Source organism: Lupinus angustifolius, chromosome LG16 (genome assembly GCF_001865875.1).
Source record: "Lupinus angustifolius cultivar Tanjil chromosome LG16, LupAngTanjil_v1.0, whole genome shotgun sequence".
Classification (NCBI taxonomy): Eukaryota; Viridiplantae; Streptophyta; class Magnoliopsida; order Fabales; family Fabaceae; genus Lupinus; species Lupinus angustifolius.
This window is the reverse complement of record NC_032024.1, coordinates 2,492,235-2,519,019: the sequence shown is the minus strand read 5'-3', so window position 1 is coordinate 2,519,019 and position 26,785 is coordinate 2,492,235. Positions and strand designations below refer to the sequence as shown.

General features: G+C 34.0%; 3 protein-coding genes across 9 annotated transcripts; 2 read left to right on the top strand and 1 right to left on the bottom strand.

The window, feature by feature from the left end:
* On the top strand, window positions 545-13,537 carry LOC109330050 (vacuolar protein sorting-associated protein 53 A-like). The gene is made up of 23 exons (XM_019564037.1): window positions 545-755; window positions 836-930; window positions 1,007-1,214; window positions 5,059-5,129; window positions 5,336-5,460; window positions 5,669-5,829; window positions 5,936-6,077; window positions 6,285-6,348; window positions 6,611-6,796; window positions 6,871-6,912; window positions 7,459-7,563; window positions 7,649-7,708; window positions 7,899-7,976; window positions 8,510-8,617; window positions 8,738-8,803; window positions 8,884-8,961; window positions 9,042-9,175; window positions 9,258-9,351; window positions 10,033-10,110; window positions 11,753-11,815; window positions 12,367-12,435; window positions 12,523-12,618; window positions 13,072-13,537. Exons 1-23 carry the CDS (start codon window positions 701-703, stop codon window positions 13,357-13,359), a joined length of 2,466 nt encoding a protein of 821 aa, XP_019419582.1. The 5' UTR covers window positions 545-700; the 3' UTR covers window positions 13,360-13,537.
* On the top strand, window positions 16,340-21,788 carry LOC109329761. 7 transcript variants are annotated; one of them, XR_002105580.1, is made up of 9 exons: window positions 16,340-16,491; window positions 16,899-17,006; window positions 17,539-17,596; window positions 18,007-18,273; window positions 19,054-19,290; window positions 19,399-19,616; window positions 21,068-21,258; window positions 21,401-21,491; window positions 21,604-21,788. XR_002105580.1 is itself a non-coding variant. In XM_019563559.1 (8 exons), exons 4-8 carry the CDS (start codon window positions 18,025-18,027, stop codon window positions 21,418-21,420), a joined length of 900 nt encoding a protein of 299 aa, XP_019419104.1. In that variant the 5' UTR covers window positions 16,340-16,491; window positions 16,899-17,006; window positions 17,539-17,596; window positions 18,007-18,024; the 3' UTR covers window positions 21,421-21,788. The 7 variants fall into 7 exon arrangements, 6 of the variants coding, with proteins under 6 accessions (XP_019419104.1, XP_019419103.1, XP_019419102.1 ...); XM_019563559.1 differs by having other exon boundaries at window positions 21,068-21,243; window positions 21,401-21,788; XM_019563558.1 differs by having other exon boundaries at window positions 21,401-21,788.
* On the bottom strand, window positions 21,741-26,766 carry LOC109329760 (MLO-like protein 13). Its single transcript, XM_019563552.1, has 14 exons — window positions 26,107-26,766; window positions 25,459-25,516; window positions 25,040-25,260; window positions 24,621-24,737; window positions 24,443-24,500; window positions 24,269-24,345; window positions 23,439-23,513; window positions 23,252-23,340; window positions 23,102-23,151; window positions 22,978-23,018; window positions 22,630-22,884; window positions 22,417-22,484; window positions 22,216-22,276; window positions 21,741-22,097 (listed from the first exon to the last, which is right to left on the bottom strand). Exons 1-14 carry the CDS (start codon window positions 26,224-26,226, stop codon window positions 21,852-21,854), a joined length of 1,536 nt encoding a protein of 511 aa, XP_019419097.1. The 5' UTR covers window positions 26,227-26,766; the 3' UTR covers window positions 21,741-21,851.

The window sequence follows — 26,785 nt, the reverse complement described above, 5'->3', positions numbered from 1 at the left end:
TCGATCCTAAGAATTAAAATTTCGACATTGGGAATCCAGGATCTTACACCACTAAAATACGTTTTGTGTTTAGTATAGTGAGTTAGAATATTGTTAATTTAGTGTTTTTAGTTAGTGATTAATATCTTTAAGGAAATTTTAATTCTAGTAACAAAATTTTCTATACAAAACCATTATACAATGCTAACATTGTCCAAATAAGCTACCTTCTCTAACAAGGTGTTTTCGTACACAATCAAAATCAAAATTAATGAAATAATTTATTACACTTTTTATATATTAGTTTAATTCCAGATCAAAATATCAAATGTTTAATTTTTAGGAGCAACATTTATTGAGAAAAACAGCTCTACATTCTGAAAGAAATTAGTTCCCCTGTCCAAAATGTCAGTACATAATAAAATGTGCATTGTATTTATTTCTATTATTTGAGTATATTCATTTTCATTGCAAAAATTTATAATTTGAGTATAATCTAGTTACTTTATTATTTAACATTCAATAATTTTTTTCTTCAAAAGTTAATGATATTTTTTCTGATTTACTGCTATAATTTATGGGAATTTTGATGAACAATCCCTGTGATTTTGATATATTACAAGAGGGTCCTCGCGAGACTGAAGGTGAGGAATTGAATTGAATTGGATCTGCGGTGTAGTAATCGAATCGAATCGAAGAAGCGATATTCCGAGATCTGAAAATGGCGATGGACAAATCAAGCGCGTTAGAATACATCAATCAAATGTTCCCCAACGGTACTACTACTCTTTCATTTCTTCATTCTCATTCTCAATCTCTCATATATTTCACTAACATTCATTTTTCAAAATCACAGAAGCATCACTATCTGGTGTTGAACCACTCATGCAAAAAATTCAGAACGAGATTCGCACCGTTGATGCTGGTATTCTAGCCGCTGTTCGTCAACAGGTTTGTACCGATTTCAAATACTGTTACCTCATAATGTTCAATTTCACGTAAATGTTAATTCGATATATGATTTCAGAGTAATTCTGGAACTAAAGCTAAACAAGATCTTGCTGCTGCTACATGTGCTGTTGAGGAACTTATGTATAAGATCCGAGAAATTAAAACTAAAGCTGTTCAAAGTGAAACTATGGTTCAAGAAATTTGCCGTGATATTAAGAAATTGGATTTTGCTAAGAAGCATATTACTACAACTATCACTGCACTTCACCGTCTTACTATGCTTGGTAACTCTTAGCTTTTCCATTTTATCTATTTTACTTAGCATTTGGTGTAGTTTAGACAGTAGAATATTTTGTTTCACCGAAAGGGGTGGATCCTTGGTGTTACACTAAGGTTGCTACTTAGTGATCAAGAGGTTACGAGATAAATCTTGGAAAAAACTTATTTGCTTGTGGGGCAAGGCTGCATACATATACTCTCGTGCACTGAGCCGCCCTTTCTTTTACTAATAGAGTGGAGCCAAAGAGATTAGAACATTTGTTCTGCCTTGCTTTGACCACACCAATTTCTATTGATTACTCGCTTTCAACCACATGCACTTTAACATTGAAATGTGCTTAAACCATCCTTGTAAAAATGTAAACCCAGGTTAGAGAGAAAGTGTGAGAGATGAGAGAAAGAGAATTCTAATTTTATTTATTTGAAATGAAGAATGAATTAAATTCTTACAATGGTTGAACCTTGCTATTTATAAAGGTATGGAAGACTTACAAAGGAAGCTACAATAGGAGGTAACTTGTTGAGCACATTACCTCCTCCTCTCAACTAACTAATAATAGGAAAATAACTATCAATGACAATTTTCACTATAACTACCGCCGTTAACACTAAAGCTACAACTCTTAATTTTATTCTCTAAATAACTACTTTGAATTGTTTTATGAGAGATAAGAATCTAGAGGTAGCTAAGGGCTTTGTGAGAACATCAACTTTATGGAATTCATATGAAATGTGCTTCATTTGTAAGGCCTTTGTTCAGATTCTCTCTCTAACAAAGAAAAGATTCAATTCAATGTGCTCTGTCCTATTGTGAAGAACAAGATTGTGAGCCATAACAACAATACTTAGTTTATCAAATAGGATGAGAGGAGCTTAATGAGGAAACTTGAGTTTTGATAAATATTATTCAACCCAAATCATCTCTTCAGAGGCTAATGCAAGACTTCTATTCTCAACCTCAGTGTTGGATCTAGAGACTATTTGTTGTTTCTGGGACCACCAAGTTATAATATAGAGTCCAACAAATAAGCAAGTACCTGAGATTGATTCCCTAACATCAGGATCAGTATCCCACCCAACATCACACAATGATTTTAGAGAGAGAGAGAGAGGAAGTGTTGAGGATGTTGGTTTAAGATGAATTCCATAAGTGGAAGACCCTTGTAAGTAGCTAAGAATTCTCTTCATTGCTACCAAATATTGCTGCAAGCGTTGGCTTATAAATTGGCAACCTTTGTTCACACTACAGGCTAAGTCAGGTCTAGTAATTGTAGCATATTGTAATGCATCCACTATAAACCTATAAGGATGGGTTATCAAAAAGACTTGAGCCATCCTTGGTTAATTTGTAGCTACTAGCCATTGGTGTTAAACTGGGTTTAGCAGAATCCATATTTGTCATTTTAAGTAGGTGTCTAACATACTTAGTCTGAGAGAGAAGAGGGAACCAAAGTGTTTTACTTCTATGCCAAGAAAATACTCTAAAGAGCCCAACTTTTTATGAGCAAAGGTAATGTTGAGGTTATCAATAAGGTGATGAACCTTAGAAATAGAAAAGCCAGTGGTGATGATACCATCAACATATACTAGGACAAAAAGTCGATGAAATGGAAGCAAGGGGAATAAAAAAATGAATTATCACATCTACTATTTTGAAACCCCAACTGTAGAATAGTCTCTTTCATCTTTTCAATCCATTGTCTAGTAGCATGTTTCAAGATTCTCTTTTACTCTAAAGACCCCTTTGCAACTAATAGCCTTTTTGTTAGAAGGAAGAGGAACTATAGACCAAGTGCCTAGTTTTAGAAGTGCATCATATTCTTCTTGCATTGTTTGCTTCCAAACAAGGCTTTGAAGAGCCTCTTTAGTAGTAGGTGGTTCAACGTAAGCTAGAGGTAGTCTAGAAATCTTTTGTATCATAGATTTGCCAATGACTGACTTTGACCTAGTTGGCATAAGATGGGATGAGTGATTTTGAGGCAATGAACATAAGATAGTAGGTGTAGTGATAAAAGAGGGAGATCTAGAAGAGCTATCGACATTAGAGTAAGATGAAGTGTTAGTATGAGAGTAATGCATTGGTCGGTGAAGATTAGTGGATAAACCAATAGGTGAAGTAATAGGAACAACATGAGCCAGGATGACAATTAAGTGAAGAAGAAGAGGATGTATTGGGATCACTATTAGAAGTAGAAGGAACAAAGGCCACATTACCAGACAATGCATCAGAAACTGACTTGTGGTGATTCTTGAGAAGACACGGCTTAAAGGTGAGAAGAAATTGCTCTAGATCATTGATAGAGGGAGGATTAATCTGGCTTTCAACAGAAATGATCACAAATTGAAATCCCTCACCTAGACTATCTTTTTTTTGGTTTCCCACAGGTAAACTCGCACTGGAGGCAATCCTGTCCGAGCCGGGCACATCCACAGGTAAGTGGGGCTAACTCTCCCAACGGGCATTTTTTCCATCCACAAGACTCGAACCCGGGTTCTTGCTTAAGGGGAATCAAACATGTACCACTTGAACCAACACCCGTTGGTCTCACCTAGACTATCTAGAATACAATCAACATGCTCTCTAATAGAGATAGGTGGACTAATAGAGATGAGTGAATCAAAGATAACCTTGATTTGGGAGAAATATTCAGAAATTGAGCTAGAACCCTGAGAAATAGGACAATGTTGAACTCTCAATTGATTGCTTCTTGCTTTAGTGTGACCATTTCAAAATGCTTTAAGTTCTTCCCATAACTGCTGGAAGATATGCAACCAACAAACCTAGGTTGCAATGACTCAGAAATTGAGTTCAATAACCAAGAGAATATGGTTTGATCTTGTTCTTCCCAGCTGTAATAGCCATGATTAACATGATTCAAAACCCTATCAAACTCAGTGAGGAATTTCTGAATATTGAACAATATGAATGGCTCTGTTTGCTTTCAACACATGAAGTATAAACTGACTACATGTGAGTTAGTTTTTCTCAGTGAGCTTGGTGGTTGGAAGTGAAATCGAGAAAGAAGGAGAAATAGCTTGAAGAGGAGTAGCAAAAGCAGTTTGTGGTGGATAAGAAGACACAAGAGGATCAGGATCAAAAGCATTGGCCATGGAGGCAATTGATACCATGTAAAAATGTAAACCTAGGCTAGAGAGAAAGTGAGAGAGGAGAGAGAGTTCTAATTTTGTTTCTTTGAAATGAAGAATGAATTAAATTCTTACAATGGTTGAACCTCACTATATATAGAGGTTTGGAAAGCTTACAAAGGAACCTACAATAGGAGGTAACTTGCTGAGCACATTACCTCCTCTTAAGTAACTAACTAATAATAGGAAAATAACTACTAGAGACAATTGTCACTATAACTGCCACTGTTAACCCTAAGCTACAACTCTGAATTTTATTCTCAATAATCCTCTCTATCAATTTAATAGTAAGGTCATGTTGACTTCAAATTAGTACTTCGTAATATGGCTTCACATTGGAAGCATACATAATCTGTAAATTACAGAAACTCTGACTTTGTAACATTATTATGTGACTAGAGAGGACATTGGTATGATTTGTTTATATAGACATAATACCAGTCCACATAATTGATTGCAACAAATGTCCAAGCGATGATTACAACCGTAGTTGTATTTCTGTATATGTAACATCAACATAGAATAAACCATGAGCCCGTTTTTATTTTCTATGCAAACATTTAAACCAAGTGGATGCAATTTTGGCTTATAAATGGAAAGTGCCGCATCTACTTTATAACTTTGTTGCATACTTGATAACTTTTTAGATGCATAGACAGTACTCAATATGCTATTTCAACAAGCTTACCTATCATATGGCAGTCTCTGCTGTTGAACAGCTTCAAGTCATGGCTTCAAAACGTCAATATAAAGAGGCAGCTGCTCAGCTGGAGGTATCTAATCTGTCTTCATAGCATGTTTTCTGTAATTGTCGCAATTTGAGTATTAGCTTACTGCATTGGTGCTTGCCCCACTGCTCGATGAATTTGTTTATTTTCATCTATCTCATGGAGAAAGTAATACCTCTTGTTTTGATAAACTGAGTTATGAAACTTCACATTTGTTTTTGTTTTATCTATTGATATTATCATTATTTCAGGCTGTGAACCAGCTATGTAGTCACTTTGAGGCCTATAGGGATATTCCAAAGATCATAGAACTGAGGGAGAAGTTTAAGAACATCAAGCAAATACTCAAGTCACATGTGTTTTCTGATTTTTCCAGGTATGTTTTATTGATCTCCATGTGCTACTGTTTCTCTTCATATGCACTACAATGTGAATTGGATATACAATTTTTATTTAGATTGCTCATATGCATTCTTTTTTATATTTTATTTTATAATATGTTATTAACCTCACAATATGGAAGTTTTTTGGTTCTAAAAAGGCTTCGTGTAACTGGGTTTCTCCATTACCTATTTTTGTATCAGCTTAGGTACCGGAAAGGAGACAGAAGAAACAAATTTGCTCCAGCAGTTGTCTGATGCCTGCCTGGTTGTTGATGCATTAGAGCCTTCTGTAAAGGAAGAGTTGGTAAATAATTTCTGCAGTAGGGAGCTTACTTCGTACGAGCAAATTTTTGAAGGAGCTGGTATGTCTGATCCATCTGTCATGTAAATTTTGTGTTTGTTTATTTGCAGAGTCCTTGGTCACTGGAATGTCATGAGTTTGACTTTTTAATTATTTTCATATTTTAGAACTTGCAAAGCTGGATAAGACTGAACGAAGATATGCTTGGATTAAGCGCCGAATGCGATCGAATGAAGAAATTTGGAAAATCTTTCCATCTTCATGGCATGTTTCTTATAGGCTCTGTATCCTATTTTGTAAGAAGACAAGGTATGGTATTTTGTTGTTTATAGCACTATCTTAATATAAGTTATATTTCAATGGATCTTCTATTTTATATTTTATATGTATGCTCTTACACAAAAAGTGACGGAATGAAGTGTTTTAATGAATGTTAAGCTTCACATTTGTGCTAAACTCGTTTGAGGGTTATTATGTTAACACATATTGTTGTATTTATGATACTTGTCCCTACAGGAAACAACTTGAGGAGATACTTTCTAATCTAAAGGAAAAGCCAGATGTTGGGACCTTGTTGCTGGTAAGTCATGGTTTGTCCTCAACTGATGAAATACTGACATTGCTGTTAAAATAGTTTCTTCACATATTATGATGCTATGCAATTACACTTCCTTCACTGTTTCTCTTTCCCAGGGATTTTAATTACAGAATACCTGTTGACAAATGATTTTGTGCTATTTCATTGATGGTGGTAGTGATGTATAAGTTGTTTAATGTGTTTACTCTGCAATACTTAGATTTTGATGTATTATTTCAGTGTTTCATCTGTTGGTTTCTTGCAGGCTTTACAGCGAACTTTAGAATTTGAGGATGAATTGGCTGAAAAATTTGGGGGAGGCACACAAAACAGAGAGATTGGGAATGAAATTGAAGAAATAGGTAGAGGGGTCAACTCTAGCACTAATGCTTCAGATATCCGGAAGAAGTATGAAAAAAGACTTGCTGCACATCAAGGGACTGACAGTGAAGTATGCATTATGACTTTCTAAAGTTGAAGATACTTATTCATGAATGACCATTGTGTTTGATTTTGTATTAATAGGAAAAGGACGGAAGTAAAGATTTGGCGGTGCCTGGAGCTGGGGTATGGTTTTATGTGTGACTATTCTCTAATATATATTGGTTGTGTAGGTTAAGTGCATGTATTTACATTTGTGATCTCTGTGGTGTTGGCATGATGATATAAATGCTTTTGGGACTAACAACCTTTTTTATTTTTTCTTCACGTGGTTTTGATTTTTTGCCTTTCTTTATCACTGTTGTCTAATGTGGCTCTTTATCCAATAAGTCCAAGTTTAGTTTGTGACACATGCTCTGTAATTGAACAAAAAATTCAAGATCTGCTACATCGTGATGTTACTTCACTATTATTTTCAACTTTCTGAGTTGAGTTTATTTTCTCCTGTTTTCCTTCCACTGCTGCTCTTTTTATCCTAATTTTGAACTTTTGTTGTTTTTATATTTATAAAAATGGAAAAGATAAAAACTTGAAAAAGTAAGTGACATTGATATCTTGGTATATCAAGTGTTGGTCTTAGTTATGGCTTTCTCAGATGTGTTCTCATTATAGTCCTATTGGTCTGTTTCATTTAGAAAGATTTGACATAACATTGAGTGGTTGTTTTGACAGTTCAACTTTTGTGGGATCATTTCATCCTGCTTTGAACCTCACTTAACAGTATATGTAGAATTGGAAGAGAAGACACTGATGGAAAGTTTGGAGAAACTTGTTCAGGTAATTTGTATCTCGCCTTTCAGATACATGCTCTGTGATTTACTTCTGTGTTTTCCCCCTTGATCAACTTCTTCATCCACTGTAGGAGGAGACATGGGATATTGAGGAGGGAAGTCAGAATAGTATTTTATCCAGTAGCATGCAGGTGAGTACTAGATTTTTTTCAGGTTGTTACAAAGCAGTGCAACTTCCCTTTCTACATCAATTTATGTCTTATGAGCCCTTAAAATTTTGTATTGATGTCATAAGTTTTAGAATCCCCTCCCCATTTTCTAACAATCAGTTTGTCAATTTGCTTTGTGTTTGCTTGATTGTATTTTGTTGTGCCTATGTAGCTGTTTCTTATAATCAAGAGGAGCTTGAAGAGATGCAGTGCTTTAACAAAGAGCCAGACACTATATAATTTGTTCAAGGTAAGCTCCTGAATTATGCCAGTCTCTATATTAGTTATTTGCTAGTACTGTTGTTGATGTCAAGAGTCTGCTCTGGATAATGCAGGTGTTGCTTTGACAGATAGAGCGTAATTGTACTTGTAATCTTAGTTTCTTTGCTGTTTTTTTGCTTTATTTCTTCAGGATGACATGTTCTTTTCCTCATATTGTTCTTCTATCTTGTCCTTTTTATGAAGTTTCTCCCCTTATATAAAAAGGAGACAATAAAATAGTAGTTTCTGGCCTCTGGAGGATAGGTCAGTTGATTTTGGATTAAACTGCATGTCCTTTATGCAAACCTGTTTGTTGTAAATTAGTCATTAAATGAAATAGTTGTTCTACTTCAACTTTAAGATTCGCCTGATGTAGTCTATATAATGTATTCAGTGTGGTTGAGTATGGTGAATGAGTTACATAAAAATGGCCATTTGACCCCTCTGACATTAGGGTGATAAGGGATTAAAAAAAATACCACTGAACTTTCTGGAGTAAAGGTAATTGGTTTTTAATCGTAGGTTTTCCAAAGAATTCTTAAAGCATATGCTACAAAGCTATTTGCAAGAATCCCAAAGGGGGGCACAGGCATTGTTGCTGCAGCTACAGGCATGGATGGGCAGATAAAGGTTTGTTTTAAGGAATGGATTTTTCACGATTCGTGCAAAATTACATATAATATTCATGTTATGCGACAACTTTATTTTATTCTTTCGATTTTAATCTTTGGGTCTGGAAATATTGAACAGACATCTGATAGGGATGAAAGGGTAATTTGTTACATTGTCAATTCGGCTGAATATTGTCACAAAACGGTTAGTTTCTTTTAACATTCTTAATCCACTTAATGATGAGTATATGCCAGTTTTTAGTAACTTGGCATTGTGTTTGACAGGCTGGTGAACTATCTGAAAGCGTTTCTAAAATTATTGATCCTCAATTTGCAGATGGGGTGGATATGTCAGAAGTGCAAGTAATAATTTCATCTTAATAACTAATAAGTGATGTTTTTTTCTACAAAACTCATTCTAACATCGCTAAGCAATCATGCAGGATGAATTTTCAGCTGTTATCACGAAATCATTGGTGACCTTGGTGCATGGCCTGGAAACCAAATTTGACATTGAAATGGCAGCAATGTCACGCGTTCCATGGGCTACCCTTGAAAGTGTTGGTGACCAATCAGAGTATATTCCTTAATAAAACTTAACTAATGATTCCTATTATTGACAAAGTTCCTCAATTTAATTGTATTATTTTTTATTGCAGGTACGTAAATGCGGTAAATTTGATCCTCAGCACTAGCATTCCTGCACTCGGGAGTCTACTTTCACCTGTCTACTTTCAATTCTTTCTGGACAAGGTGATTATAAAGCGGATTAAATAAATGCATGGAGTTATGGTCTTTGACATCAACCTTGATGTTAAGAACATTTTCTTTTCTACCATAGTACCTGAATTCTCCAATTAATATACAATGCCTTGATTTGTTTTGGGGAAATTGCACTGACCTCCCCTGAGGTTTGACTTAATTAGATTTATCTCCCTCTTGTTTTAGAAAGCTACACTCAGCTCCCCTAGAGGGGAGGTGCTTGTAAATTGTAATTACACTGACCTCCCCTAAGGAGAGGTGTGTGTAGCTTTTTGAAACAGGAGGAGTGGTAGATGTAATTCAGCCAAACCTAAGGGTGGTCAGCATAATTTCCCCCCTTGTTTTTTATTTTATTTTTCTTGTGGATATGTCATTCTATTATTTTACAATTCATCTTTAATAATTTCTGTGGCTGTGCATGAAAATTTTACTATCCAGGGAGTGTCTGTGGACTTGTCTATGGATTATTATTTATGTTTTTGTGTCTCAGGATTCTGACTTTTCCTTTTTATCATTGCTGGATTTGTCCATCATTTCTGTTTATAAATACTAGCAGAAATTTATTATTCACAACATCTAGTAGTTCATCATTTTAATTATCCTTAGTAATTTGTCTTGTATGTAGTTATTAGTTGTCTGCTTTAAATTTTAATTTTACTTCATTATCTGCAGTTGGCATCATCTCTTGGTCCGCGTTTTTATTCTAACATTTTCAAATGCAAGCAAATATCAGAAACTGGAGCTCAACAGGTACCTACTGTTTTTTTAAATGACATATAGTTACATCAAGAGTAAAGTTAAAACATTGCTTGGATGAGTTTATATTGCAGGATTTTTTTTTTACGGAAAAGGAAATATTATTAGATGAGAAAAGAATGGTACAAGCAGATAAAACATCCTCATAAACGAACAAAAAAGATATAGCTAGAACCTACGAGATTGTGTCATGCAACAAAGCATGCAAATCTCTGCATCTAACAGAGAAAATCACTAGAGAGATTATTATTACATGTTGGCAACAATAAACCACACAATAGCATATGAGCACTGCCATAGGATCTTTGCTTCTTTAAGAGTGTCAAATCCCCTTAACTTTGTAAGGAGCGATTGATTCAAATCCTTAGGGCAGACCCAAGCCTCTCCAAAAACTAAGCAGCTGCTTCCAAAGATTACCTTCCAAAGATCATTTTCTGCTGAACAATGAAGCGGTGGACCCTAATTCTGTGTCAAAGCGGCACATCATAAGCATATTAGGAGATACAGTAGTGATAGATCTGCACTTCTAGGTGTTAATCCTATCAAGAATAGCAGTTCATGCAGACACTGACTTCCAAGGGAGCTTTGGGCTTCCAAATGGGCTTTTCAAAAGAATTTTGTCTCTGTTGGGAGCAAGTCACTAGCTGAAAAGTAAGATTTACAAGAGTAAGATCCCACAGATTCAAGAGTTCAGGGTCATGTATCAGGATTGGAAAAAGATGGTTAGGTTCAAGCAAAATAAAAAAGACTAACCTCTATCAAGCAAGTTTTTGATAGACACTAACCAACTGTCAACCCCTTATTAACAACCCAAGACACTAAACAACTAAGCACATCAACCACTATAGTAAAGAGGAACGGAGAATAGGATATAGAGGATTCCCTTGCCAGCCCCTCTGGCCCATAAACAATGATTTCGTTTCAGCATTGAGGCTATGACGGCAAAAGTGGAAATACTTTGTTTTCAATAGATACAAATTTTTATTAAGGGAGGCTCAATATATTCTCCCAGAACACAGAAACCTAGATGCAAAAAGGAGCTTGAAGAAAATAGAATGCAGCAACACTGACCATTGTTTTTAATATACTAATGAGATCCCTTTCAAGAGCCTTTGAAAATAGTTCAATAAATAAAGACATACTCTCCTGCCAATTAATTATGGGTTTAGGACCCTAATGTTCCATGCTTATGTTTTAGGGAAGAAAGGATGCTACTGGAACAAAATATTTGATAAACACATAAAAAAGGGCGGCTCATTGCACAAGACTTTCACCTAGTGGGGTCTGGGGAGGGTAGACGTACTCAGCCTTACCCTTGCAAGCGAAGAGTCTATTTCCAGGATTTGAACCCATGACCTTCCAGTCACAAAGCAAAAAAACCTTACTGTTGACAAACAAATACTGGCAAAAATGATATTTAAGATATTTTGAAACATATGCAACATTATTTAGCATGTATTTCATTTTATTGTTTTGTACTTTCCCTTATTTTCAGTTTCGATACTGACTTGCTTTGTCTTTTTGTTAAACTGGTATTTATGTATCAATGAAACTTATATACTATTCTGTTTTCTGAGGATCTCTTGAAAACCTACTCTTGATGTTTTAATACGCTAATTATGTGTTGCTTTTGCAGATGCTATTGGATACCCAAGCTATGAAGACAATCCTTCTTGAAATTCCTTCCCTTGGTAGACAGGTGCTTCAGCTCATATAAATAAGTATCAATTTTAACATTAAATCATAGTTCTACTGCTAATCTTTATACAATTTGGGGATTTGTGTTAGCTACCTGAAACATTTAAGAGAAAACACACACCTGGACTAGAAATAACGAGTTTTCAGCTCTTGCAGGTTACATGTCCCAAGTTATGTTAAATTATGTCATACAAAACAACATACTTTTCAGATGCTATTAATTCATTTATGTAAACCAGTGGAAATGATTTCTACTACAGTATGCATTGCAATTCATGAAAGCAGGAGGAGCTAGAATAGTGAGAAAAGAATTAGTTGTCTCATGCTAAATTAAATTACTTGTAGACTGTGCGGGAAACGGAAATGGATTAGATATCTGGATCAACCAGCTATTTTTATTTGCTTATGAACTATTTTGTGCCGAGTAGACTATAGACCATGTTCCAGTAATCTTGAATCCTTAGGAACTTCCCAGTGCCAAATAAAATGTGAAAATGACGTATGTAACTTAGATTTCTAATTGTCAATTTGTTGTTTGCTTCTTTGCAACAGGCATCAGGTGCTGCTAGTTATTCCAAGTTTGTAAGTCGTGAGATGAGCAAAGCTGAGGCCCTCTTGAAGGTTTGTTGTCCATTTTTTAATGGACGAAAGTTAGTAACTACAAATAAATTTTCATTCTGATGAAAATGTGTGAATGTCATTGTTTAGGTTATACTTTCTCCCGTTGATTCTGTAGCTGACACTTACCGTGCATTGCTACCTGAGGGTACACCCATGGAATTTCAGCGAATATTGGAGCTTAAGGTTATAATTAGCTATTTCTTACTAGTTTTCCTATCAAATTCTCTTGTTGGTTGATTACTGGTTATTGCATTATTTCTTTGTTCTAACATTAATGAACAACAACTAAGTCTTTATCCCACTAGGTGAGATCGGCTATCTAACATTAATAAATATATAAAAAAAATATTTGGTTAAGTTCATGATTAAATAAAACTGCTATGGTCTATGGGTTCATTACCAACTTGTTGATAAAATATTAATAATTCTTGCCTAATTCCAACAGTTCTATTAAAATTGAATATGAATAACTTCTTCAATGAGCCAATTAGCCAATGTCCATTAGTCATTCATGCTTTGCATATAGCTGCTATCATAGTGCTAATTATTTATGGCTTTTCAGACGCAACTGAATGCATGTTCTATAAGTTATGTTTCATAATGGGATGACTCATGCATTATGCTTCATATTTTCAGGGTCTTAAAAAAGCTGATCAACAAAGCATACTAGATGACTTCAACAAACATGGACCTGGAATTAAGCAAACTCAGATTACACCTTCAGTTGCTCCAGCTCCACCAGTAGCTCCTGTGGTACCCAGTCCCAATGTTGCTGGACTCATAGCTTCGCGCGAGGATGTGCTAACCAGGGCTGCTGCACTCGGACGAGGAGCTGCCACAACCGGGTTCAAGCGGTTCCTAGCTCTAACTGAAGCTGCCAAAGACAGGAAGGATGGGCCTTTCCGGAAGCTCTTTAATCCATAATGAACATAGTTACCCAATTTTTTGGCTAAAAGCTTTTGTTTTTTCCTTTAAATTTTGTTGTAGTTTTACTCTCTGATTCTGTCTGTAATATTATTATCATGTTTGTCTGTATTTCATTAATCCACTAGAAGTTGATTTTGCAAATAAAAAGATCTGCAAACTTGCATCATTCTTTTAATGACTCATCTTTATTGGATAATAAATATGGAAGATTAAATAATCCACCAGGTTCATGAAAATAGAATCAGAGAAGTGCTGGGCATTTAGGCACATGGAGAGTACCATAAATAGATTTTCTATGAATTTTCTAAACATTAGCCATAAATGTAGGAATGACAATGGGGAGGGTTGGGGTTGGGGACCCAACCCCGAATCCGATGGGGAACCCGAAAAAAATAATTATCTACAACAATAGATCCAAGCACATCCATCATTCCTCTTCAACCCAAGCAACAACTTCCAACCACAAGCCAACAGAATACCAAAAGTTGCAGCAACAACAATCTTCCTCTTTCTCCTACTTCCTCATCACCCTCCAAATCCCTCAAAAATCCTAACAGCTCCTTTTCACTCTTCAAAAGCCACCTAAATGATTGCTTAACTCTATAAAATGAGGTATATGCAAAAGGCACAAAAGACATGTATTTTCAAATTTGCTTCATTGCTGTTGTTAGCCAAAGATGTACCACGCACGTTAATTGTAGTTGCAACATAGCATGCTTGAAATCTAATCATAACTCTATTCTCTCTATATGTATACAAGAAGAAGCTTGATTTGATGGGTGGCGGGTTTTGGGTAGGGTATCACATTTACCAAACCCAAAAACTTAACATCAGATAAAACCCGACAAAACTCAATCGCAGCGGGTTTACTCATTAAATTTGGGTTGGATTTAGACGGGTTCTCACGGGTTCGGTTTTCATTGACATCCTACATAAATGACACGATGTATTATAAAAAGAGAATAATGTATCTCCTGGTGTGAGAAGATAACTCTCCTCCTCATACCAATTGTACAATGACACATGTCACACCATTTTAATATTTTTTATTTCCTATTTTTTATATTTTATTTTTATGAAGAATCATTTTCTTCTCTCACGAGAAACACAAGGGTTTCTATATCATCTCTTCGTTTTCACCATCCCCTAGTTCTTTCACCCATGTTCTCAACTTCAGAGAAAAACTTCTCATTCATTCATGCAGGTTCTCCTTCACTCCTCATTCATTCACGAAAAAATTAGAATCACACTCATTCATGACAAACATTGTCCTCAAAACATGATGCTAAGGTAGGTGCTTGTGACATGGTTTCTTACTCATTCATTTATTTATGGTTTTGAGGACAATGTTTGTCATGAATGAATGAGTGTGATTCTAATTTTTGTGTGAATGAATCAGGAGTGAAGGAGAACCTGCATAAATGAATGAGAAGTTTTTCTCTAAAGTTGAGAATGTGGGTGAAAGAACAGGGGATGGTGAAAATGAAGAGATGATATAGAAACCCTTGTGTTTCTTGTGAGAGAAGAAAATGATTCTTCATAAAAATAAAATATAAAAAATAGGAAATAAAATGAAAAATAGGAAATAAAATAAGAAATATTAAAATGGTGTGACATGTGTCATTGTGCAATTGGTATGAGGAGGAGAGTTATTTCCTCACACCAGGAGATACATTATTCTCATAATAATAATAATAATAATAATAATAATAATAATAATAATAATCCTATAACAACAATAATAAAATAATGGTTTTCTTTATGTAATCATGACATATGTCATAATGTCTGCTTTTAAATAATATTTTGTGACATATCATATTTCTTGTAGTATAGAAAGTTTTGTAAATTGATTTAATAAGAAATTATAAATTTATATAAAATAAAACTTTGCATCTAATTAATTTATGAATTTTAGTTTCATAATCCACTACTTTTTTTCCAGAAATATATATAAATAGTTTTTTCTCTCTTCACAATCCAATGATACTAAAACCTCAAACACATTAATGAATCACACTGATAAAATTCATGGTCAACGGTGTTAATTTTATATTACACATGAAAATTAGCTTAAAAAAGGTATTTGGTTTTCTTATTTTTTTCATCATCCTATTGAACATGACCTTAAGATCATGTCCGGCAAAATAACCCACATGAGATTTAAAAAAAAATGGCCTTAAGGTAGGAAAAGAAAAATGATTTTTTAAATGGTAGTTTAGTCTTTTTTTTAAATAACAAATATCAAACATGAAATATAATATCAAATATCTTATTTTATTTTATTTTCGGTTGAATTACAAGATAATTTAAGACCACATATATAATCATCATAAAGTATGGATGGTGAACCATTATTGCAGATAAGCTGACGTGTTATTATCAAACATGTTAGAGTAAGATTATAATGATATAGTAGTTGTTTACTAATTAAATGAATATTAGTTCAATTATATATACTATAATAAATTTATAATTATAAATATTATTATTTATAATATACAAGTTATTGCAATAATATAATAATTTTTTCCTAATTGATATAATATTGCATGGTCTGATCATTTCAAAATAGTTTTTAGTTTTGTCTGATTTAATTATATAATCAATATATCATATATGAATGATGATAATTTTATAATTTTATAGTTGAACCGATTATAGAATATAATATTACCTTTTTACATGTCTATTTTTTTTAAAAGAATACAAACAAGACAACAAATCCATTGTATCATTTGCAAAAATGATATATTAAATAAAACCCCTTTTAATAGAAAATTATGGCTAAAATATAGAAAAGTGAGTATATTTATAAAAAAAATGTAGTATATGGCAACTACTGTATAATTATTATTCCTGCTTTTGAAAACCTTCCACTTTTCTTATTTTATTTATATCCAATTTTATAATCACAAAATTGTTATTTTGTGATTAAATAGAAGCTTTTAAAATAAGAAATAAAAACAAGAACAAAGTTTAATTTATTTCCAGTTTGAAGAAAGAAGAAGCAGTAGTTGAAGTTTTCCATTTGAAGTAGCTTTTCCATTCAACAAAAACAAGGTTGCATTTGTTTTAGCTTATTGCAACAAACACACACACACACACTATGTTTTCTTCTTCTTATTTGTAAGTTGTATACTATGCAAACTTCAGAAGAAGGCTTTGATTTTTTCATTTTCTAATTTATTGAAATGTAAAAATTTATTCTTTATGAGGTTTCTGCTGAGAATACAAAGCTTGTAGGGAATTTTAATCTACCATTGTTTTTATCTTCACTTACATGCTGCTTTTATTAAGTTGTTAAGGTTGTTTGTCTTCTGACTTGATGGTTACGAGTTCTAATCCTGTAAACAGTCTCTTCATTTGTTAGAGCTGCATACATTTATGTGGGAGCCTCCTGCAGTTAACCGATCTTTATTATTATTATTATTATTTTTATAAATTTGTTAGACTGGAAAAAAGCAGTTTATGGGAGAAATAAGTTGTCCTTACAAAGTTATTGTTTGTTTTGTTGTTGTTGTTGTCTTTGATAGGGCATTTCCACTTGTGTAGCTTGAGACTAAACCCTCCGGTCGGGGTGGTGGTTAGGTAAAGTCCATCTCGGAGTGGTGACTCTGAAATTTGAGTCCCTGATCTTGCAGGTAAAATTTGCTTGGGGCGCAATTTACTTAAACTTTGAGATACTTATTTAAAGAAGTTGTGCATAAATTCTATCTTGCTATAGGTTCTAAACAGTATCCAAAAACATTGCATCTTGGAGTTAAATTCCTTGGCACTTGCCTTGCTAGGAATCACTTAGGGATCGTTTGCAATTTTAATTTTTGGAAGGAAAGACTTAGGAAACACGAAATACACTTCTAGGAGGGTTCTCAAGCCTTCCGTTTACCTTCTTTCCTCTCTAAAATCCAACTCGCAAACAACTCCTAGTGAGGAAATACAGTTCCTTGAAGTATTAATAGTGAGGAGTTTTATCTTAACATGGTGTTATTATTGGATGCAAATAGGTTGGAAGTTTTGCTATCTGTATGCACTGTTGAGTGTTGACTCATTCAATATTATATGTAAGGAAATTTGGTTCCACCCATAGGATAACATACATTTTACAAATATATTAATTCATATAGTCTACTCACTAAGTTCTGCTTCTCCTTGCCTTCTGATATCTTCAAACAGAGGATACCCACCGGATTTCTGAATCGACAAAATTTGGTGTTGTTCTCTACTTCTATAGGTGCTTGTGGTATTGTTCACCAGTAAGAACATAACATAATAGCTCATCAATGGAAATAAAACATGTTCTGTTATATATATTTTGTTCTTATTTGAAAACAGCACTTCATGCACCCAAAGAACGGCACTTAAGTTTTGTCCTTTCCCCATTCTGAAGCTCTATACTTTCAACCTTTGTCAAAGTCGTTCATAATTCTTCAACTGCATATATCTATAAGCTATGTTCCATATCATCTTCAGCATCTTTGTTTGTTATTAGATGCCATCTCTATCTTCATATAATGTGAATGTTATTAGATGCCATCTCTATCTTCATATAATGTGAATGTAGAATCTGATATACAGTTCAAATATTGAATTATAGTCTCAGCTGGATGCTTATGTTCTGTTTTATACCCTTCCATTTCATAGCCTTCTGGCATCTCAATAATGACACAAGAATCATCGGGTGAGCTGGAAAGACATGCAAACTCGGCGCATTATGTCAGAGGGAAGAGTGAATATGTTAGACTGGTCATGTCGGATGAACCAGGGGCTGTTGAAAATGAAATGCTACAGCCTCAGGCAGAATCAAGATTTAATTCTTTCCGGTGGTGGATCAAAGCCTTTTTATGGTGCTTTGTCATTGTTGTAATTGGTCTTCTTATGAAATGGGGAGTGCCATTTTTTTTTGAAAAGGTAATTCCTTTGTACAATTTGTACTGCACTTGTTTTTCTTGATGTATCTTCAATTGGGATGTGGGCTTTGTAATACCTGTTCATAAATTAATCACTACTGTAGTTGTTGTTTGATATAGATTCAGTGATGTTGACAAAATTATGCCGATCTCATGTCACTCTCAGGATTTTAATAGCTTTAACTGAAATATTATATATGACAATTATATTTGATTGTTTGGCAATTTCCGTGGAATCAGATTTTTATTTATTTCGCTATTCTTGATTACTTGAAAGATCTAACAGTTCTGTTCTCTCTCTCGCTTTACATGAACTACATGGCATCAGCTCAGTTTATTATGCTTCTGCCCAATGTGATGAAGAATTTTTAAGTGAACTGAATTGATATCTGATCTCATACTGTCAACATTACTGTGACATAATTTAGACTGAGGAAATCTCTTCATCATCGGTATTTGACTAATTAGTTTGTCGTTTCATGGATGAAGTTCAATACAACAGTAACTCTTTTCCCTGCAAATCAGCATTAAATTGTGCTTCCTTACCCTCCTTTTTCACCAAATTTGATGACATTTTAATGTCCTTATGGTACTAACCATGAAGAGATTGGGGGATTGTGTAAAACTGTTAATATTAATATTTTGCTTTTGCCTGTGTAAAGCTTAGGCCTTAGCTTTTATATTCTCATTCGTGCGGAATGGCGTTCATTCCAAGTGGATTCTTGGAACATTTGATTTATTAATATTTTGAAGTTTAATCTTCCTAAATTTTTTATTGTAGGTTGTTTACCCAATAATGGAGTGGGAATCTACTGCCTTTGGCCGTCCAGTTCTTGCCCTTGTACTTGTTGCTTCCCTGGCTTTATTCCCGGTATTTGTCATCCCTTCTGGGCCCTCCATGTGGTTGGCTGGAATGTTTTTTGGTTATGGCCTTGGCTTTGTTATAATAATGGTTGGAACAACCATTGGGATGGTTCTCCCTTACCTTATTGGACTACTTTTCCATGACCGCATTCATGTAAGTCATTTTGTTTCTCATAGGACCAAAAGTCCTCCCAAGTTTTTTGTTTTGATTTTTAAGTAGTTTTTGCTTTCTATTTATGATCCATGTTTCTATATTATGCAGCAATGGTTGAATAGATGGCCTCAATATGTTGAAATGATTAGGCTTGCCGGGGAAGGGAGCTCGTTCCATCAATTTCGAGTGGTTGCTCTGTTTAGAATTTCACCTTTTCCCTATACCATATTCAATTATGCTATAGTAGTGACAAATACGAGGTTTTGGCCCTACTTATGCGGATCAATAGCAGGAATGGTGCCAGAAGCTTTCCTCTACATCTACAGGTCTGTTCTATTTTTGCCTTCTAATGATTTAGTGGTATCCCTTCTCCACCCTCCATGAAATATAAAATAATAAAATGGATAAGTAAAAGAAAAAAATAATAATTGGTAAAAGAAAGAGAAATCCTTCCCTATATATTAAATCATGGTACATCTTGATAATAACTTAGTTTATTTTTGTTCTCTTTCAATGTATGACATGTGTCCTTTGTTGTGGTTGCTTTTTAAAATTTCAAATTCTCTTTAACTATGTATAATTCTATATTCCCCTTTTAGGTTTTGAGTGTATATATATATGTGGTAGAGCACACGTTATTTCCATAATTCGTTCGACGGCAAAATGGTTAGTATTGAACGTTCTAGATTGTTCAGGTGGGTGTTGAAACCCATGCTTTATGGTAAAGATAACATGTTATTCCCCGACTCGTTCAAGGACAAAGTGGTCAGAATCAAATGTTCTAATTTGTTGTAGTGGTGTTGAAACCCGTGCTTATATATGGTAAATAGCAGATGATATTTCTCCAGTTCCTTCAAGGGAAAAGTTGTCAAAATAGAACATGAAAATGAAAATGTGTGGAGAAGCATAACAGAGAACTTGAAGCAAAAGGGGAGCAACTCAAGTTGCTTCAGATGCAGATTTGTGAATCAGAGAGGCAGCTGCAGTTAAAGCATGAAAAATGTTGCTAGCAACTTCAAATGGTGCAGAAGGTGATAAGTGAGTGTGATGAAGTTCAGAAGGAAATAGAAAAACTGTGACAAGGATCTTGATGCAAAAGTAACATAGCTTGCCTAATACAGGACGTGATTGAAGAGTGTGAGCAAGAGCTCAAGAAAAAAATATGTAATTTGATCAAGCCATGAGTTATCTTTTGCCTTAAGTTCCACATTACTTTCAGCTATTTTCATTGCTCAGCTACAAGTTCCTTTTCCCTTTGAAAACTTGGTCAAATCACTCATGGCTTGATCAAATTCCAGTTAGGGCAAGCTGTGTTATCTTTGTGCCAAGATCCTTGTCATTTTCTTATGAACTGTGCTACACTCAGTTATCACCTTATGCACCATTTGAAGTTGCCAGTTACTTGTTTCAGTCGTAGCTGCCTCTTTCATCCACAGATCTGTGTCTGGATCAACTTGTGTTGCTCTCTTTGCTTCGAACTCTGTTTCGTTTTTCCACGTATATTCAGATTTTGCCATATTCTCTCTTTGGTTTCAAGAAAAGTCAAATCTTTCTCTAAATTGCATAGAGATATCAACCCTCTAAATGGTCTTAAGGTTAGATACAAACTTACTTGCTCACTTTATATAGTTTACCGAGGTGCCTTTTTCATTAATATGACTGCATGAGAACCAGATATTACTTTTCAATTTTGAATACTGAGCTTTGAACTTGTTTTCTTTATTAATCATTTTAATTGATTTGCATCTCAGTTATTTTTTTTCTCAATTTTGAGCAGTGGTCGGTTAATAAAGACCTTTGCAGACGCACAGAATGGAAAGCGTCACTTGACCACTATGGAAATGGTGTACAACATTATTTCTTTAATCATTGCAGTTGTTACCATTGTTGCCTTCACTGTCTACGCAAAAAGGACTCTGAATGAACTCAAAATGGAAGTGGCCAATGAGGAAGGTGCCTCTGTTTCTGATAATACTAGTTTGGAGATGGAGAAGGGTTCCCATTGAAAGGCCTTTATCCTATTTATCATGACAGTGTATATTCTATGTATCTAAGTATGGTTTAGGACTACATGTATCTTAGTGTTTTTCCTCCACTTTTTCCCCTTTAGGCCCTTTGGTGAATTGTTGATCTCTGTAATGAGGATGTGGTATAGAAAAGCAAAAGGCAGTTACCTCCTTCACATGAAGAACAGTAACATAGTAAGTGGTAATAAGAAAGTTGTCAAATATTGAATTAGTGGACTTCTGAATTATTGTTTATAAAAGAAGTTCAAGAATTATGTTAACTTTTTATGTTTTTTTTTTAATTTAGCTACTGCATGGTGCAATGCAATAAACTTTCTACAATCCAAGTTAGTTATACTCACAAATCTCAAACCAAAATCTATTCTGACATCCCAATGAATTGTTTTTCTTTTCCTTTTATTTCAATTTGTGTAAGAACCAATATATTGCTTTCAACTTTTGTATTGTTAACACTGTTTCATGTACAATGAATGATGATGAGTTCATGCTGATGCTGATGAATACTTGTCAAAGAATTAGTTGCATTAGGTTCCTTCAATGGAACTTTGACAATGTAGGAAGCTCAATTGTAGATGTTGTTTCATCTTCCACCATGATGATTGCTTGTCCACTAATTTGAGAAGGTTGGAATGATTCTTTGATCATTTTGTGAGACATGGTCCTCCTTCTATCAGGTTCAGAGGACTCATCATCAGCTCCACTTATAGATTTTCCAGCCCAACTCAAAATACCTGCCTCAACCACCTCATCAAACATACCCTTCTTGAATCTGCTACCCATCTGATCCCATTGACAGAATATTTAACCAAATAAGACAAGCATATTAGAGTTTGACATTGTGCTTTCAAAGAAGTTATTATGAATCTAATGAAAGAGGAACTTCCTTAGATTATCTTACCTGAGTCACAAGAGTGTACAAAGGCAAGGTACTGTAACTGCAAAGCACTTGAACAATTACACTGCATAGCATAACATTACCATCAAGCAGTGAGATTAGAACATATCATATAGTTCATAGCATAACATTAACATATCATATATTTAAAACCTGAGAAAAAATATTTTTTATCTTTCACTTAAAAATTGCATTTTTGGTTACCCCATTATAATCCTTGGGATGATGTAGCCTATTTTCTCCATGATGCATGAATCAAATCCATATGTGCACTGCAGAGAGAATAATCCTTGATGTTAGAGATATAAAAATTATAAACTTATGTGACTGGAACTCTATTCTATATTGATTTTCTTCAACAGTTGAGAATTGTAATTGCTTTGATTTGAAGGGGGAGTTTTGTGTGCAAACACTTACCCAAATCCAAAAGAAAAATGCAATCTCAAAAGAGTTCTGAAACAAAGTGAAATGAAGTAAGTCAAGGACAAGGGCAGGGCGGTTAAACCAGAAGTATCCATCTGATGGTTTCACAGGTTTTGCATCTTGTTCTTTTCTTCTCCCCAAGTTTCCCACAGCTTGTGTAACAAAATTTCCCTCTGCCAATTTTTCTACCGATTCCTGCGCTAAACGAACTATTATGTGCTCTAACTTTGCCCCCACCAGCAGTAGAATCTGTTTCATAATCAGCAAGCTGAATATCTGTCTCACTAATATCTCAAGCAATGTTAACAAAAATATCCATTTGGAAAGAATCTAGTGACTTACTATCAATGGTAAGAAAGATAGCCAGAAATAAGTGTGCCAACCTGCATAGAAAATTCATAAGTAGGTAGGTCTAAAAGTAGTCATTGTTCAATAGAAAATTGCTAAATAGGATCATAGGTATTACCATGAAGATTTAGCAGCAAAAACAGTACAACAAAGAGCCACAGGTGCCACCTATGGTAGAAGAAGGAACAGTTAAGATGGTTAGCTTAGAAGTCACTTTTTCTTGCAATAAACTAAAAAAATACTGATATGAACATGTTTGAACTCTCACCTTATGCCTACAATTTTTTTGAAATCAACTTCTAGCGTCCGCATTATGTACTTGTGAAAATTAAAATCAGGTTTGTGTGAACAATGTTCCTGGAAAAGGTTAAATTTAATATTATGTCCCTATGATGTAACTAATTATTCATAGAGAGATTAACCATTGACCAGATATAACATTACTGGATGTTAACCTTGATGAATCCTTGACGCAGTGCAGTGTAGTCGGATTCAGTAACAGAACCATAAAACTGCTTGAAGAATGATATCTGTCAATAAAATCCAAACTCAAGGGTAAATACATCATAAAAGAGGTCATCTTATAGTTACTATAACATTTCATTATTGAAGCAAGTTTCTGATTCATTGATAACATATCTTTATTAAATGCTGCATGATTCTGAAAACACTTTCAGGGCTTGACTCTATGGTATCTTTTGGTGGACTATCAAAATGGGATGAAATATAATATACTTTGTTCTATACTATGTTTGATGTATTTTTTTTAAAGAAAACTGAGACATGATATGAAATTAAAAGGTGAAACATTATGGTTATACTAAAAGAGGTAGAACAAAACTGAACATTTTGTTCCATTCTGTTTTATCCATGTGCCAAACACTACCTATGTTTTACTGCATAAATATTTTTTTGGCAAAATGTTGGAAGCATGATATTACTAATTAAAGAACATTAATAGATGGATACCCCATATCCCTTCTTGTCTTTGTATGCTTATTGAATGTTAGAAGATCTCCTCTGTCATTTTAGTATGCTAAAAATTGGCTTAACTCACATGTTACTAAAACACCATTTTCAAAGCTTTTTCAGTTGATGGAAACATGCATCTGATATGAATTCATTCTATGAAGCTTGTAATGGTCACATTTTCATAATTTCTTTCAGTAATATACCAAGTTCATTGGATCCATTTTCAGGCAGAGATGCTTCACTCTATTGGTTAAAGTTGGAAGAAGACTAAACAAGAATCTCATAAGAACAAACATATGATTCTGAAACTTACCAGCCAGCCTACAACAGCTGCTCTTCTCCAATATCCATCAGCATGTTTTTTGAAGAACTCATGATGATGGTAATCATCTGGATACGAAAAAACCGAGAAAATTGGAAATTTAAGAGACAAGTCAATTCCATTTCTTATATATAGATGATCTGAAAGTTCAAATTAAAATTGTACTCATTGATTCTAATCCTTTTTTTCTAATATCATCCTCCCAGGTCTTCCATTGGCGAATCTACATGAGGTAAAAGTTAAACATTAATATGTTGTAAATCATGCATGTACTATTATTATTGTTATTAGTAATTAAGCATATCTGCTTCAATGAGTATCATTTATATCACCAATTTATTACCCTTGCACCTCCAAGAAGCATTGTGGTGACACAGAATATTGCATGTACAATGGCCAATACAAAGATGAAAATGTGAAGATGATGTAATGCTTCTTGCGATAATAGCGGAACCTTTCCCTGCTTAGGAAAAATAAAGGAATGCATTATAGAATGTTTTTCATTTCATTGAGAATCGACAAACTATTAAGTTAGTTCTCGACTGTCTAAACAACTTTCACCTTTTATTCAATCTTATGCCCGACTATATATAGTTTTGACAAAACATAACATAGGCAGGGTTGAATTCATTATAAAATATAAATCAAATGTTTTGTTTGTTAGATCAAATCAATTTATCTAGACTTGAGATTTTCTAGTTTCACAGGATTCCAATATTACTGACATCCTCAATAAATCACAATAGAATCATTGACTATTACCTTTTCCTTACAATGCTCAAAACCAGTTTCTGTAGAAAAAAGCCTTCTTCTGTTGATTATAGTATCATAGTAGATCAATCTATGTGTTGATTCTTCTGAAGACTCATGAGGCCTCTTGCATGGAAGCATTTGGGTTGCAAGCTTAGGTGGGATGCATATATCACTTATTATATTTTGAGTCACAGTTAATAGAAGGGAAATGAACCCTAAAAGCATCAATTCTGGTGAAAAACATAAGGTACACACTTATTAGACAAAATAATCATACCAAAGTAGACACTTATAGGAAAACTATCATGTCAGGTTCAATATGAATTAGTACAAACTTTATGTATTCCACTGAAAAGTCCAATTACTAGTTACTTATATACATACATACATATATATGTATACATATATATATGGTGGAAAAAACCTACCTTCTTGCAATTTTATTAAGGCCTCATATAATGCAGTCTGCTTTTCACGCTTTAAGTACTGTAACATTCAAGACAACAAAGAACTCAGAATGAATGACATTAATCATAAAAGAATGATATAACAATAATAACATTAACTCTTTTAAACAAAACAAGATACTTGAGAAACCAACCAGGCTGCTATACACAATTTATCAGTACTAAGATGTAAAATGGTTCTATGTTAAGATCATCTGTTATGCTTCAAGCTCTAACTTAAACAAGCATGTGGTGCTTTGTATCCGGAGAAAATAATAAGATTGTAGAGTAACAAGTGAACACACAAAGATTAAGTTTATTCTTTTGGAGATAAAGTAATCAAATTAATTAAAATATGCATTCATATATCAGTAGTTCTTGTCAAAAACTGAGTTGAACCATAGAAAAAGAAGTTCTTATCAGTATGTCAAGTTTGATGAATAACTTAATGCAAAAGAAAAAATGCATACTTGTTTTAACCAAGCATGTGTACTTGTTGGTCCCTTCATCTCAAAAGATGGATTTAACATGTTTACAATTACAAATAATAGTATGTATTATGTTCTTTATACAACATGCAAACCCATAGAAATCTGATGATATAATATAATGATGAAAGTTGCTAGTTACCTTTCCAAGCCAGTGAAGGCAACGCTCAACAATTAGAGAGATGAAAACAATGATGGAGCAAACACCAGCAACAATCCATGTTGGTGTATATTCCAGAGATTGGTTCAGTTCCTCAGCCATGCTTTTTTTAGCAATATAGTTTGACAGACTGATTATTGAGTTGATGACAATTATGTATTTATGTTTGTTGTTTAGTATGTATTGTCGCAGAAAGTGATGGGAATTAAGGGAACAATACTCTGCAGACTTGAGATGCAAGTGTCCTAAATTAAAATAGCTGTGGAGTTCAATTCTACATCACATGCTAACAAGCAAGGAATGTTTACAAAAGCATCAAGGTATATAGGTATAGGTATATGTAGTTGGTATAAAAAGTGGAATCAGATTCAAAGTGCTGTTCACAAGAAGCGTGTAGAATTGAATAATAAAATAAGATAATTTGTTTATACACCCTTTTGGTCCATGCAAGAAACATAAACTGACCAGACATCAACATTGAGGTTCAAGAAAATCTGAAGCATAATGTGAAGTGAGGTTGTATTTATTACAAGTTAGTGGCATGTCCTTCTCTATTTGTTTTTGTAGAGTTAGAATTATATGCATGAAAAAGGTATGGTTATTTTAGGTATGGTAACTTCCAAATAAGGAGAATGATTTGTAGCTGCTAGAGCTATGCTTG